This window comes from Charadrius vociferus, unplaced genomic scaffold, assembly GCF_000708025.1.
Source record: "Charadrius vociferus isolate BGI_N301 unplaced genomic scaffold, ASM70802v2 scaffold69, whole genome shotgun sequence".
Classification (NCBI taxonomy): Eukaryota; Metazoa; Chordata; class Aves; order Charadriiformes; family Charadriidae; genus Charadrius; species Charadrius vociferus.
The window spans coordinates 821,918-837,833 of NW_009649937.1; the positions used below are offsets into that span (position 1 = coordinate 821,918).

General features: G+C 55.7%; 1 protein-coding gene across 1 annotated transcript in view; it reads right to left on the reverse strand.

Moving 5' to 3' along the window:
• COL18A1 (collagen, type XVIII, alpha 1) overlaps positions 1-14,035 on the reverse strand; it is a gene marked incomplete at its 5' end in the record, with an annotated part of 57,051 nt that extends 43,016 nt beyond the window's left edge. Inside the window, 3 exons of the mRNA XM_009891408.1 lie at positions 12,630-12,706; positions 13,562-13,717; positions 13,859-14,035. Of these exons, the coding sequence (XP_009889710.1) occupies positions 12,630-12,706; positions 13,562-13,717; positions 13,859-14,035 (410 nt within the window). The remainder of the gene's footprint in view (positions 1-12,629; positions 12,707-13,561; positions 13,718-13,858) is intronic.
• Positions 14,036-15,916: the final 1,881 nt, after the last annotated feature.

A 15,916-nucleotide genomic window follows, 5' to 3' on the forward strand; every position in this document is an offset into this window, starting at 1 on the left:
GCACCGCCGCTGGACTCCTACGGCCGGGAGGGGGTCGGGGACTCCCCCCGGGCGCGTCCGGGCTCTGCGCCAGCCCCCGGTGCATGGAGGGCACGGTGCGGTCCCCCAAGGAGCATCACCTCCCTGGGGTGCTGGGGAGCACCCTCGGGCGCAAAGGGCACCGGCAGCCCGGACCTGCCCTGGCATTGCCTGCTCCACCAAGCACATGGCTCGCAGGCCAGGCCTGGTCTTGAAGGAGGGAGTGAATCAGCGAGCTGAGCTCATTCCCTCTCCTGTCCCCTATCCAAGCCCTGGGTGCACCAAGCAGGGAAGGGTGCTCCCATCTGGGCACCCCATGCCCTCCGCTCCTAGCCCCTCCCTACCCCAGCAGCCCCTCGCTCCTCCCGACTGCATGTGGGGGGCTTGGGAGCCCCACGAGCCTCCCTTGCTGCTCTGGCTGTTCATGTGATGCACCTGGCCCAGCCCAGCAGGAGGTAGGGCCTGGGGACCCTGGGCACCCTCCTGGGACAACTCTTGCCAGGGGGCTGGAGTGCCAGAGCCCAGGTGGCTGTGCACCTCACCTTTCCCATGCAGCTGGCACTGCCGCCCGTTTTCACCTTCTCCCCTTACAGCAGCTTTAATCCCCCTCCAGCCCCAGCCCCGAGGAGGACAGGATAATCCCCACAAAACCTGCCACACCTTGCTTTGTCTTCCGCAGCATTTTAGTGCCTCGAGGCAGCAAGCTTCTGAAATCCAAGCCCTGGAAACTTCCAGGGGATCTAGAAGTGATTCACTGATGGCAGAGGCGGTGTTTAGTCTAAGCCACGGTTTGGATCTACTAGAATAAACCATGACATCCATCTGCTCAGCTCTGGGCTCACAGAGGTGCACGCTATCGCTATCCATCTTTTAGCTATAAATCTTTTAACCACACCTCGCACCACGACACAAAAGGCAGGCAGCCCCTCAGCACGACCCCAGTCTGGGGTAATGAATAGACACTGAAACTGCCTTTTGTTTGGGTGCAGAATGATTTCATGCAGTCAGGACTGTTGAATTTACACTTTCCCGGCTGAATGCTGACTGATTTGCCGCCCCTTTCTTCTCCCGCAGCTGGATTCCTTTCCTCCAGGTAGATGCTGATGTGCATTGCCAGAGTTCCTGAGCTGCACAAAAGGCAACACGTGGCAGCCCTGAGTCAGCGGGCTGCCATTTCACACAGGGTTTTCAGAAGGGTAGATGGGCTGCAGAAAGAGTCATGATGGCACTGGGCCTGGAGAGCATGGAGCAAGTGGGAGGAGAATCCTGGGGCAAGGATCGTGCTTGGAAAAATCTCCTTGAAAACTGAAAATGATCCTCCCTGATAGTGGTGGTATCTTCAAAGCAAGCCGACTTTTAATGGGCTTGACGGGAGCAGGCAGGTAAATGCTCCCACAGGGTGGGAGAGGCTGCAGGCAGCTCTGGACGGCTGCTCCGGGCATCGCTTTAGCTCAACAGGGAAACACAGCACTGGCCCTTCCTATTGTTATCAGTGCCGCATGGGCCAGGAGATGCAAACCTTGTCTGGGCTACCCTGACTGCCTGCCCAGACCTTCCCATGCACTGACATGGCTGGCGCTTCACTGAGAGCAGAGATGTTACTGCTGGGTGCTGTGAGCACCGAGGAGCAGGTGAATGTGGAGCTGCTTTACAGCCCCGACTTCTCTCTGCACCCCTGGGCTCTCCCTGCCCTCACTATGCTCCCCCAGCTCCCTCTGTGCTTGTTTGCCAGGGAGAGATGCAGGATGGTTTCAAGTGCATCACCTTTTGCCTACCCTCCTGCCTTTCCTCTGCCTGCCAGTGGGTCTCTGCCCCAGTGCTGGCCCCACCACGGCAGGGCTGTCTCCCCCCAGCAGACCTCCATGCGAAGTGCCTAGCTGACACCAGGGCAGTTTCCCATGGTAAAATTTCCTCCCACTGTGCTTTAAAGTTTGAGAGCCATGAAGGACAGATAATGAGGCTCATCTTTTCCCAAGCAAACAAACACTGCCCACCACAGGGGGGACATGTTGCCAGGGAGGCAGCTCTTTCGAAAGCCGACCAAATGGAAAACAGCAGTGCTCTGATGGTGGCTCAGCCACTCACAGACACTACTTCCCAAACCCCAGCCAAAAAGGCGCTCCTGCCCTGCAGGCTTCAAGCTCCAGCAAAGCTTTGGCATTTTTCATCTCTGCACAGCTTCTCGAGGGTGCCGCTGTCCCCCCACCCCTGTGCCCACCCATTCCCTCCCCGCTGCATCCCGTGGCTGGTTGTCTCATGCTGCTGAGCATCCCTGGGCAGGGGCACCTCAGTGCAGGGGCAGAGGTGCTGCCCCAGCTCCCAGCACACAGCGCCTGCCAGGTCAGTGGCTGGGGCAGCGCAGCAGCCAAAAAAATGTCATCTTGGCAGCCCTGCGGGTTGTCTGGCCTGTTTTTCCCTCCTTTGGGCAGAGGGGAGGGGCTGTCGTTACAGCCCAGGCGCATCCCTGGCTGTGGCTCCGGGGCTGGCACGTATGGCCTGCGTCCACATCCCTCTCCCGAAATGGCTTTGGCGCGACGGCTGCCCATGCACTGTGAAGGGCAGTGTGTTCCCAGGCTACCATGTAGGCCAAGGAGCTGTGACCCGTGTGCTGTGGGAGTGGTGGGGGTGCCAGCAGGCACTATGAACTGTTCCCACTGCTGAAAAACAGTTGCTTGTGCACATTGCCTTCAGATGCTCCTGTGACTTGCAGCTGGGATGCAGGCAGAGGGTTTAGTCCTGCTGCCACTGTGCTTTTCTGCAGGGGGGCCTAGTGAGGAGGCTGGGGAGCAGCAGAAACAGTAGGACTGGGGCTAAGGCGGGCAATAAGGGACAAGGCAAAGGACAATATTTTGCAAACTTCTGTGCAGAAAACAAAGGCTGCAGCAAGAGGAGGGAGCAGAAAACCACCAATGGGCGGGGCTGTCCCATCTGTGCCAATCCCCAAGCAGTGGCCATGGCCAGTCCTGCACTTTGATGTGCCGTTTGTGCATGTTAAAGCCACCTTCTCCTGGCTACAGTCCCTGGGTGTGAGCACCCAGGACCACTAGCACCAGCCAGTTTTGCATCTCTCTGCCACATCTGTTGCTCTGGCTCAGAAGCCCCTGTCCACTGATGGCCTACACCCGCCAGGACAGCGGTGGAGGAGCTGATCCAGGAGGGACGTCCGCAGCACCATGCCCTCCCTTCAGCTGACACTTCCAGTGAGGATCTGGCAAGGGATAATGCAACAGCATCTTGGTCTGTGAAAGGCATCCCTCCTTTTCAGAAGTAAAGCACGCACAGCTGTGAAGGTGGGTGTTTGGGAAGGACCCAAGGAGCACAGGCAGGGAGTGGGAATAATTGGAAATCCAGATATTCCCCCAACAAGGAAAGCTGGCAAGCATGAGAGCTTGACTGAATGGGGAGCACGTTACCTGCCTATGTGGGCAGGGGATGAGCTAAGCCAAGTTGGGGTGCTGGGAAGCTGGGAGCGTATCAGCACCACACCTGGCCCTAGCAGCCAGATCTGGCAAACGCATTAGTGAGGGTCTGCAGAGGGCAGAAGGAGGTGTTATGGGGGCAGCCAGAGGCCTAGCCGGCAGCAGAAATGATCCAGGATCTGGAGCTCACCCACATCCCTCCTGCAGATGTGACGAGGAGATTGCTGCGACTCAGGGAAGTTGCAGGGAGGACACAGGAAGGTGAGCCAGAGCCAGTGGTCCATCACACCATCACCTCCTACCTCAGCAGGGACAGGACAGACTCCTGTCTGCAGCCCCCATGTCATGTGGCACAGTCTCCCCCACCACCACAGACACTAGAGCCCCTCACATAGAGCTGGGCAGGCAAAAGACCCCAGCCCTGGGCACATCCCAGAGCTGCTGCCTTCTCTCCCTGGGCCACGTGCTGTGGAGAGCTTCCATCTGGTGGAGTTGCGATGTGATGGAGACGGCCTGGCCTGTTCCCAGGTTGGATATTGGCAATAAAAGAGCAGAGTGACACATGAGAGAAAAGGGCAAGCAAGAGTATTTGCTCTGGAGCCAGCAGATACACAGCTGCTAATTCAGCAGACGCATAGCACTGCTACTTACAGTAACCTCCACCCAGGGGAAGGAGGAGGGCAACTAGAGGAGGGATCACCCTTCCTATCCCAGGGCTGGGAAGCCCCATGCAGTGTTGGCAGGGAGAGAGCCAGCCCCAGACTGCTGGACTACATGCATCCTTCCTGCTCCCTGCCCGCACCCCTGGGCAGTGCCTGCTCCCTCCTGTGCAGCCTGTCCACCAGACATGGGCACCTGGGATGTCCCAGCAGCCTTTTCTCCCTCACAGCTTCTTCATGACTCATCCACTCCAGGGGAAAATCAACACTTCAGCACACACTAGACGAAGAGATGAAGAGAAGCATTTCATGGGAAAGGGGACGAGGCGGATGCTTCTTGCATGTCTCATCACAGTGGATTGCCCTTGGGTCTCTGCCTTTTGGCTGGCTGTGGGAAATGGCACTTGTTTCCCTTCCTGCTAGGCAGTCATGCTCATACACCACCAGTGGAAGATAAGAAGGTTAGAACTCTGGAGCTGCATGAAACCTTGGTGCATCCACATCCCAGGTACAAAGTGCAGGTCTGGTTCCCCATAGCTTCAGAGGGACCCAGTGGAGCTGGTGTGAGGAGCATCTGCAATGATGCAGGGGGATGGAGCAGCTGTCTGAGGGGGTAAGACCACCTGGCAGGGGCTCTGAGAGGTGAGGAAGGGGTGGAAGGGCAGGATGATGGATAGCTGTAAGCCCACAGAGCTGGTGGGTGAGGTGGATGCAGAGCTGTTACCCACTGCAGCCTGCAACACCAACATAGGAGGCACTCTCTGAGGGTCAGGAGAGACAGGCTGAGAGCAGATCCCAGCAGGCATTTCTGTCCCCAGCTACGGTACTTGCTGCTGGGGTAGGATGGGGAGGTGGATCGGACGAGCTACAAAGGAAGGAGACAAATTTGTAGTCATGAACAAGTCCTAAAGACCCTAGACAGGCACATCCCTGCCAATATCCCTGATGCAATGACTACAAATACTATGAGGGTACCAGGGGACCAGCCCACAGAGAGTGGCCAAGGTCACGGCATCCCCCAGCAGCATCTCTTCTTGCTCCCCGTGGAGACGTGTGCCAGCCTGTGCCCCCATCACCCGCCCAGGGGAGGACACCAGGTACGCCTCTGCCCCTTCCTACTGCATGCCCTGCCCCATCCCTCTGCAGGGCTGGGGGTCACTAGGAGCTCCAGCTGATCCCAGCTCTGCCAAACCCAGCAAGGCTGGGAGAGGTCCTGAAGCCTTCCCCCAGATGCCCCTGGTCAGCTGTGATGCCTGAATTGCTCATGCAAGGGAGGAGTCCTCCCACACTGGGACACCCTGGTTGCCAGCTCCAGCCCCTCCATGTCCCTCCTACAACTGGTGGGGGCGCCCCACAGCCTCCAGCTCCTGGCTGGGATGGATCCCCTGGGGCTCTCCCTCCCCTTGCATGGCCTGCCCATGGGCACTGTGCCCCAGCAAGCTCTGCTCACACACCCATCTCCCTCTTTTCCCCCAGAAAGCGCAGGTCAGTTCAAATCAATGTCTGCCTGCCCTGCTCGGTGTGAGCTGGCGCCAGCAGCCACAGAGCAAGCGAACTCATCCCGATTCCTGCTTCCTTTCCCCAGCCCTTTCAGAGACACCTCTTGAAAAGCAGTTTATTTTTAACAGAAGAAAAAGAGCATGTTTCTCTTCCTTCCTGCATTGACAGACAGGTGCTTGCTCAAGGGAGAGCCTTGAAATAGGGCCAAGAAAGATGAGGTCTCCAGGAGACTGATGTGGCACAGTAATGGGGTTGAGCCCAAGATGCCATTTGGAGGATACCCCTGTAACCATCACCGTCGGCTTGCCAGGGACAATGCTGATGGGCTGTAAGTCATGGCTGTCGCTGGCTCAGGCATGGGAGCAGGATGCAAATGGGAGGACATGGGTCACAGCACAGTGTGGTGGCTGGAGGAGGGACCAGAGGGGCCCTGGGGATGCTGTGTTGGTGATGAAGCATGCCTGCATTTTCCCTGTATGGAGGTAACATTGAGAGCAAACAGCCCCAAAACTGAAGGTTTGTTGTGGCAATGCTGTTTCCTTGGGGAGTCCCCAGCAGGAAGTTGTCACCTCTTCTCTCCCAGACTGCATTCAGCATCTCCCCTGGAGAGGAACAGTCAACTTTGACTCAGCTGGGAAAAAAAAATAAAAATCAAAGGCCTTTGCTCCAGCAAGACTCAAAATAGGAGCTGAGAATTTCCTCCCTGAGAAGAGGAAATTCCCAGCTCCCCACAGAGAAGCTTCTGCTGGCTGGGTCTGCGGGAGACTGGACTGCCCCAGGCTGCTCAGCAGCTGGGTGTCCTGAGGTTCTGCCTCAGTTCCCCATTCCAGAATGCACTGAGCTGCCAGGTTTCCCGCAGCCTGGGATAGGGTCTGGCCACCGGGAAGGACTGCTCCTGTGAGGATCCCCAGGTGCGAGGAACCTCGTACCCACCTTGCACAGGGTAGTGCTAGGACCTGATCACATGCCTGCTGACAGTCAATGATGTGCCACATCCTTTTCTGGCCCAGCTGGTGCTGGCCACCTCTGAGCTACCCAGGACTGACTGACGTTTAGCTTGTCTCTCCAGGATAACTCTGCCAGGATTTCTATTCCAATTTATGAGCCCTTCCCACCTGTGTGGGAAAAAAAATGGGCTGGGGTGGGTGGGGGTGGAAATACCCCCAGGGCAAAGACCTGTCAGCTGAGGCCATCCCATCCCTGTGCACCCTGCTCACTTCCCAGTCCCCGCAGTAGATTTGCTGAGCTATTCACCACTAGTTTGAGCACATTTGTCCTCAAGCCTTCTCCTAGCCCTCTTGCTTACCCATTTGTATCTGACTTGCTGCGTTTTTTCAGCTTTCCTGTTCTTTTGGCAGACCTTCTGCTCTTCAGCATCGACCGTTTTCCTGTGCTCCCCATTCTTTCCCATCAGCTGTATAGAGGCTTTACAGGATGCCCTATTTGGTCTTTGCTCCATGTTTTACTGAGGCTTTTAATAAGGTGTTTTTCTACAGCCTCCAGGCAGCTTGGAGGCCTCTAGCTTTCTGGACCACACTGTTGAGAGGTTTGGGATTGGCCCGTTTTTTTTGTTTTTTGACACATTTCCTCATTTTTACACGTCTTGAAAACAAATAACCACATGCTTGATTTATTCAGCCTGCTCTTCTTTACCATAAAATAAAACCCAAGTGGTATTGCAGCTGGGCTAGACCCTCCCGAGCTAAGCCCCACGTGCTGTGCAAGAGCAGATCCAGAAAAGCATCTTCTGGTGGTTCTCAGACTGCTTCTGGGGGGATGGTACCATGTACCGCATTCAAAGGTTTTATGCTTACATCTTGTTCCCTGACACTTTGATCCAGTCCGCAAGTGGGTAGTTGAAGTGTCCCCTTGTTACAGCCTCCCCTAAAATCCCTCACTATTTGGCTTTAGGTATCTGGTGTTGGTGCGGGAGCACTTGTAGTTTTGCCCTTGCTCTGCAGCCCAGATGTGCTGGGCGTTCTCCTGGCACTGCAGAGGATCTGATTTGCCTTCCTTATTTATTGCAGTTACGCTGTTTATTTTCCTGCTGGCATTTTCAGAAGCCTATTGAACATTAGCTGCGTTCCTCACATCAGTCCCATCAGGCCAGACCAGATGGTCTCCCACACCCGCCTGCTTCTGCTTTAAACACTCTCTGGCACTGCAGTTATCAGTGCCAGCAGCCTGCTTTTGTTACGATGAAGGAACAGCATTTCTTCCCTGTGCATTTCCCTAGCAACCCAAGAGGTGCTCCAAGTCTGACCATAGCTAAACGTCCTCTCTCTGAACCACCGTCTCATCCCCACCCTGCGACTCCAGCTCTCTGCGTGTTTCCTGGGTCTAACCCCTGGGACTGGTAGGGCTTCAGAGAGCACCACAGGCAGTTCCTGGGTACCAGGGTCTGACCAAGCAGCCTGGACTTAGCTGCCAGCTCACCCTCCAATACTCACCTACCACACAGCACAGCACTGCTGTAGTCTCTGCACAGCACACAGCACAGCACTGCTGTTCTCTACTGTAGTCGGAGCATCTCCCTGGCAGTATGTGAAGGCAGTGAGCATCAGGGCATACTGGTAGAGTTGCTTACAGCATACAGAGTAACTGCCACCAGGCACCGCTTTCCCCAAAGTGCCTGACCTCCTGCCTAACCCCAGTGATGAGAAAATGGGTCATTTTCTCCCAGCACTTATGAGCTGCCTTTGGCTCGTCTTCACTTGCTCAGCAAACACCCCCGAACAGGTCAGCACTTTCTTCACAGCAAAGGTATGTGAGGAATTTCTCCTAAGGCAGCTGGACCCTTTCCAAAGAGGGCAAGCTTCCAAATTCCCATCCACCCCAGCCCCCGGCAGAGAAACAAGGTGCAAACTTGGACCCTGAAGGCTTGCTGCGCACTTCCACTTCTGCCTTTTTGTCTGCTGGAGCTGGGGAAGAAGGGGCCCTCTCCACTCCCCTCCCATGCCTGGGTTGACCGCATCAGGGAAAGGACAGGTCCTGCCCTGTCTCTCCCAGAGAGACCTTTAGGTGTCACAGCTCTCCCCAGATGGTGCAGCTCGAAGACACAAGTGTGGATTTGCAGCTCTCTGTGCTCCCCTCTCTACTCTCAAGAAGTACCTGGCACTGCTGGGCAGTGGGTAGCGGGCAAGAGTGGGCATGTGCAGGCTGCATGGGGCTGGAGGATCCTTGGGTACTTGCTGGTATCATTGCCTCCTGTGATTTATTTTTTTTTAAATCTCAAATTGCTTCTCAAAGCTCCAGCTGTTGGGCTCATGTGCTCAGGCGAGACACTGGGCCATAAAAGCCCATCCCCAGCCCTTCTGGCATGTAAAGACACTTGCAGATGTGTCCCCACAGGCATGCTTTCCACCTGTTCACACTTGGCGGGTCCTGCAGAGTTTTTGCAGGCAAGGCTCAGAGCCCTGTAAAGCTCGGTAAGTGCCCTGGGCTGACGGAGGACAGACAGAGTTGGCAAGCTGGAGAATAAGCACACCCTCGAGGCCTGGATACCAAACCACCCCCTGTGTGGTAAAACCAACTGCAGTTGAAATTGCTTACGTGGGTATCTGAAACTTCCTGCTGTTTATGAGCATGTCTGCTGGCTGCAAAAAGAAGGCTGCTTATCTGTGTTGTACTGTGGGTTCATGACTTCTCTGCCTTCCACCCCCACCCCACTCCCAGACTCCCCAAGGACCCTGGAGAAGGTGCAGGCCTGCCTGGCCCCCAGCCTCTGAAGTTGGCTTTTTGGTACATCACTAGGCGGCACTGCTGAACACTCATCTGCTTCATTTCTCTGGCTATATTTTTTGGGTAGGAAAGTTGGCTTTTTTCTTCTGACCGTCTGCTGGGAAGGCGAAAGAGCATCTCCAGGAGATATGACCCCTCTGTGCATTCACTAGAAGAGTGCCAAAGACCCTTGAAAGCCAAGCATCTAGGAGAGCAAATGAGCAAGTCAACCATGGCCACCCAATGACATTTTCCAAAGACTGGTGACCCAGATGTACTTAGGATTTCACAGAAGCAAAGATATCAAGTGTTGGAGCTACTCTGGGCTCTGATGGAGCATTTCTACAAACACGGTACCCAGCTCTTCCTCTCTCCCTGAACCAGCAGATCACCCCCAGAAAACATCCACAAACTCCACTTTTGGAAGGAAACAGGTTACAGATAGTTGAGCAAAACCAAACACAGGGATGAGCACTGTCACCATGCAGCTTCCATCAACCTTCATCTTGAAGAGTGGTCCCAACCAGACCTGAACCCTTGAGGCACTGGGTGTCCCATGCCTTGTACTCAAACTTCGGGTTGCTCTAAGCACTGGGCCCCTGAGGGCTCTAATGGGTCTTGATGACCCTGAACAGCCTCACATGGGACACCCACCCCGGGACCCACACATCCTCCAGCCATGGGCCCTGCTCACTTCAGCTCGGCCCTGAGCACCTAGTCCTGGCCTGAGCTTTGTGAAGGCATGTTTATTGACTCCTCTGTCTCCAGGTGGACCTCGGACCTGTGTAACAGGTAGCTTACTTCAGGTGCTGTTTCCTGTGTGGGCCTCATACTCGTGTGGTAGGCAGCTTGTGTTCAGCCCATCTGCTGGATGGGCCTTGGACAGTTGCAGGTAGCTGGTCTTTGTGTCTGGCCCCATCTCCTGGATGGAGCTTTCAGGTCCACACTGTGGCCTTGCTCCCAGTGTTGTCTCCAGCCCCCTCTCCTGCTGCTCGTGTCTGGACCTCAGCCTGGGTCCATCCTCTTGCTGCGGCTGCTGACAGACCCTGTTACCCACATGTAGCACAGCTGGGAGTGATCTCCTGCAAAGCAGGTGAGGGCTGGAAAATGAGAGGCATGGGTTCTCCTGCACTCACTCTGGGGAGCCTCCGCACAGGCCAGGCCAGGCTAGCTGCCAGAACAGGGTTGCACTGCCTGCCTCTTACCCAGGATGGGCTTGTTCCCTCTTCCCCAAAGGACAGGTTTTAAGCTGAGAGTAGGATCTCTGGCATGTCCGAGAGCAATTTCGTTATCTCCCTGCGTATTTTCTGGCAGGGACACTGCCCAGCTGGCTGCACCCTCCTTGGGGAGGAGGTCAGCTGGGTATCTTGGCCTCCTCTTCATTGGCAGCCACCATCTATGGTGCTGTGATGGGATGCCCTGGCTCCTGGGAATTGTCCTTTGTCACTCTTTGGTGGGATTGCCCTGCCCTCTGCTGATCTTTGCAGCAGCAAGCTGAGAGCTGAGGAACATGCCAGCAGGCAGTAGCCTAGCTGAGCTCCCAAGCTATGAATGCAGGGGTGAAAACCTCTACAGATGCCTGGGGGGTAAATATTCTGGAAAAAAGCAAGCAAGATGCACTCTCAGCTGCTCACTGAGTGTCTTGCACATGTTCTACAGGGTAAAAGCAGGCCTCTGCAGCCAGGGACTCCTTTTCCCTGGGTACTTGCTACCTTGCTGGAAGATCAGATGTGTTTGATCTCAGAAAATCAAACAGCAGCAGACCCTGACCAGCAACAGAGATGCTTATCTTGCTACTTCAACGAGATGGGTTGCTGCTGTCATGTCTGGGCTGGGAATGACTGCCCAGGGGTGGACCTTGCCTCACAGGAGCTGCGGGAGGCTTTGCAGGTGGCCTGGATGGGAGCTGTTACCTCTCTCAGCAGCATCACGCAGGCTGTAGAGCAGCAAGGCTAGGTCCTGCCAGCTTTCAAGTATAGTGAGGCGTTTTCTCCAGATCTCCTGGGACAAAATAGCTCCATAGGCCAATTACCTGGTGGGTGAGCAGTGAGGCTGTGGGCTCCTGCAGTGCTTTGGAAGACACTCAGCCCAGGTCTCCAGGACAGGAGAGGCAAGCTGGGAGAGCTGTACTTTAAGAACAAACATCCCCATGCAGAGACGTGCACCCCACTCTGTCACGCAAACATGAGCACCTGAGGCTGTGTGTAGTGTTTCTGACATGGCGCCTGCCTGGTGAAGGCTGAGCTCCTCCATCTGCCCTGACACAGGGGTCCAGGAAGGATGGACAAGGAGCTGTGCTCCCCTGCCCGGTATCAGCTTCCCCTTCCAGCACTGCCTGCTCTAGCCCTGCTGCTGAGGATGCTTCACTATTCTGGCTTGCCATACATGTGTGGGAGAGGCACATGCTGCCCCTTCTTTGGGGAAAGCAATCCCATGAGGAATGCATCAGCCATGGATGGACAGGGCAAGCAATAGCCTGAGGAGCTTTGATTCTGCAGGGTGCTGGGGCTCACAGGGCTGGCACATGAGTCCCTGCAACTGCCCCACAGGCACTGGGAGATGTGCACAGGAGTCAGGCAGGTGTGGTGATGAAGCAACATGGAGGGAGCATGAGCATGCAGGGAGGGAAGGGGCGGGATAAATGTTTCCATGGCAGGGACCAGAGCTGTTCCCATCCTTCAAGGTGGGAAAAGAGTTGCATAGGAGAATGGAGCTGGCCTGAGGTTCATTCTCCTAAATTCTGCTGCCAGCAAAAGGATCAAGACCTAGGCCAGATGGAGAAAGATCCTCTTGGGTTGTCAAAGGTGATGGGAACTTCAGAACGGGGACTGACCCCACTGGAGGACCTTTTCCCGTGATCTGCCCTCATTCACCTCAGCATTTGTGTCAAAAGACTCTTGCAGCTGCTCTTGCAGCTCCAGTGCCTCTGTGACAGAGCTTCTCCTGCTGTCCTTTCATGTTCCACCCAGGGAGCCCTAGGAACACACAGCCCGTCACAAATTCCACTGGCCGCAGTGGCAGAGCTCCCTGACACCGGCCCTGTCAGCGTGCCCCCCACACCCTCCTCCCCTTGGCAGGGCTGAGCCCGGGGCATTCCCCGAGTGAGATGCCTAAGGGCAGGGGTGGGAGAGGGTGACAGGGAGCCCCATGGGATAGTTGGGGATCTACAGCCATCGGGTAGTCAGAGATCCACAGCCACTGGGCCAAATCCTGCTGCTGGTGCAGCAGCCGTGGCTGGGGGCAAGCTGCCGTGGGGCAGGAGGGACTCCTGGGGGTTTGCAGCTCACCAGTGGACCTGATGGCCGCCTCTCACATGGACTCCTGTGGGGTCTGCAGGTACAGCAGGCACTGATGCAGGTACTCAACTGCTCTGCTGCTGTTCTCTGCCAGCTGGAGAGAGCGCAAGGGGATGGAGGGAAGGGTTGGTGCAGACTCTCCCCCCTTGGCCAGGTGGTCCCATCATCCAGGACTGGCCTCTCCTGCCGGGACACCCACAACGCCCAGCCAGAAGCTGGCTGGCGCCAGGGTTTGGAGGGAGCAGAGGGCTGGGTGCTCCCTGGGAAGCTGCGGTGCCACCCTGCTGCCAAAGCCCAGCTGAGCTGGGGCTCCACTGGCACCCCTGGGCTTGGGGAGGGGAACAAGCCTGGAGAACAGCCCATAGGGCTGCACACCCAAGGGAAGGGAGCATGTGTGGAGTGCAGGCTGGCAGCGATGGGCAGCAGCAGTGAGAAAGGCACAGCTGCCAGTCCCACACACTGGGCATTGAGGGCATGGGGCTTGTCCAGGATGGGGCTGGGGCTTTGGGGCCATCCTTAGCAGGCACTCGCTGACTGTCCACGTCTGGTCCCTCTTCAGATGCTGCCTGAGCTTCCTCCTCTTCAGGAAATCGCTAGCTCAAAGCAGAGTTTCCTGAGAAGCCCGCAGAGCAGCAGAGACTGCTGCCCAGGGTACAGGACCTGTGTCCCCTGCACCTGGGCAAGGTTCAGGGTGTCTCCTGGCCCCTGGTAGGAATATGGAGCAGCTGAGGAACGTGTCCCTCGGCAGGTTCAGTGCATGGGCAGAGGAGTGGGGCAACTCCCATCTTGGGCACCTGGTGCTGCCAGGGCAGCAGGACAGAGGTCCCCCAGAGCTGCTGCTCTGTAGCCAAGGCCAGGAGGAGGCTGGAGTGCTGCAGTCCTGGAGGCACCAGGACAGGAGACAGCTGAGCCAGCTTCCACAGGACCTGAGCAGGTCAGAAAGCCGCACCTCTGCCATGCGCTGGTTCTCATTATACAAGTGGCAGAGCAGTGGGAGCAGGCTCTGGTGCACATGTGTCTTCAGCAGCTTTTTTCCCGCTTCCGCTACAAACTCCATCACACCTTGGAAGAGGTGCATGGAGAGCAGTTGCATGTAGCTGGACTCCTGGTGGCAAGGAAGAGGGCAAGACCTCAGCACCAGCTGCTCCAGGCCCACCTGGGCTTGGGTCTGAAAATCTACAGGGCACAAAGTTTCCTGGCAGCACCCAGAGCTGGGCAAGGGGGGTGGGCAGGCACAAAGCCTTACATTGTCAAAGAGTGGACGGAGCATCTCAGCCAGCTGCAGAGCGATGGGGCTGGCAATTGGCATGTCTTTGGCCAGGAGCATCTTGCTAAGCACAGAGAGGGTCACCCCAACCACCTCCCCATCTGCATCCTGCAGTAGCTCTATGACCTTTTGCAGCAGGAACCATATTCTTTTGGCCTGTGTGGAACACAATGCTGTGTTGCGGAGCCATAAAATGCTGCATTGCCAAATGGCTCCAGTGGTTTCACCCCACGCTGCTGCCTTGAGGTCTAGAAGCCAAAGGCCTGCCCTGAAGGACTCGGGCAGGTGAATGGGGAGGCAGGGGACCTGGGAGCAGCTGCCAGAGCTCCTGAAGCCCAGCCAAGTTCAAGCTACTGTGTTACCCAGCACCCCTTACCCAGCCCCACACTGCCAGCACAGCTTCAGCTGGCTGCCCGCTTCTCACCATCATGGATGAGCGCTATGAGGCCTCTGAGCACCAGGCCATGCATCACACCATGCTCACTCCACAGGTACCTTGGGGCAAGCTGCAGGTTGTGCTCAGCCCACACACTTATGCCAGGACAGGCCAGGAGCTGAAACACACAGAGCAGTGTCAGGGGTGCTCAGCCAACAGGACCTCAGCACCGCGCAGGGCTGGGTCCAGCCAGTAGCACAGGGCGCACGCGGTGCTCCAGGCAGCCGAGCCCAAAGGCAGCAGTGGCTGTGAAGAGCCCCTGGGCTTCTTGCCCTGCACGACAGGGCACACGGCACAGGTCGCATGCCCTCTCATCTGTGCCTCCCAGCCCTCAGCAGCCTTTGATTCATCGACCTTCAAGAAGCCATGATGAAAGAGCAAGAGCTGGCGCAAGGGAGGGATGAAACACAGGTGGGGACAAGTGTCATACCAGCAGCAAGGGGACAAGGGCATGCAGTGGGGGCTCACAGGGCTGGCACATGACCCTAACCCTAACCCTAACCCACCCTAACCCTAACCCTAACCCTAATACTAACCATAAACCCTAACCTTAACCCTAATCCTAATCCTAAACGTACCCCTAAACCCTAAACCTAACTCTAACCCTAACCCTTACCCTAACCCCAACCTAACCCTAAATCGTACCCTAAGCCTAACCTTAAACCCTAACCCTAATACTAAACCCTAACCCTAACCCTAACCCCTAAACCCTAAGCTTAACCCTAACCTTAACCCAAACTCCAACCTTAATCCTAACACTAACGCTAATCATAACCCTAACCCCTAACCCTAACCCTAACCCTAACCCTAACCCTAACCCTAACCCTAACCCTAACCCTAACCCTAACCCTAACCCTAACCCTAACCCTAACCCTAACACTTAAGCCTAACCCTAAACCTAAACCTAACTCTAACCTAAACCTTAACCCTAACCCTAAGCCTAACTCTAGATCGAGCCCAAGCCCTAGCCCTAAGTCTAAACCTAACCCTAACCCTAATCCTAAACCTAACCCTAACCCTAACCCCTAACCACTAACCCTACCAGTAACCCTAACACCTAAACCTAAACCTAACCCCTAACCCTAATCCTAACCCTACCCCTAACCCTAACCCTAAACCCTAACCACTAACCCTACCATTAACCCTAACACCTAAACCTAAACCTAACCCCTAACCCTAATCCTAACCCTAACCCTAACCCTAACCCTAACCCCTAACCCATAACCCTTGTATCTCTAACCCTAACCCTAACCCTAATCCTAACTCTAACCCTAACCCTAACTCCTAACTGTATCTCTAACCCTAACCCTAACTCCTAACTGTATCTCTAACCCTAACCCTAACTCCTAACTGTATCTCTAACCCTAACCCTAACCGTAACCCTAATCCTAACCCTAACCCTAATCCTAAACCTAACCCTAATCCAAACCCTAACCCTAACCATAAACATAATGCCTAACCCTAACCCTAACTACAAACCGTATCCCTAACCCAAATCCTAACCCTAACCATAGCCCTAACCTTAACCCTAACCCTAACCCTAAACCTTAACCCTAACCCTAAGCCTAACAACTAAACGTAACCCAAACCCTAACCCTAAC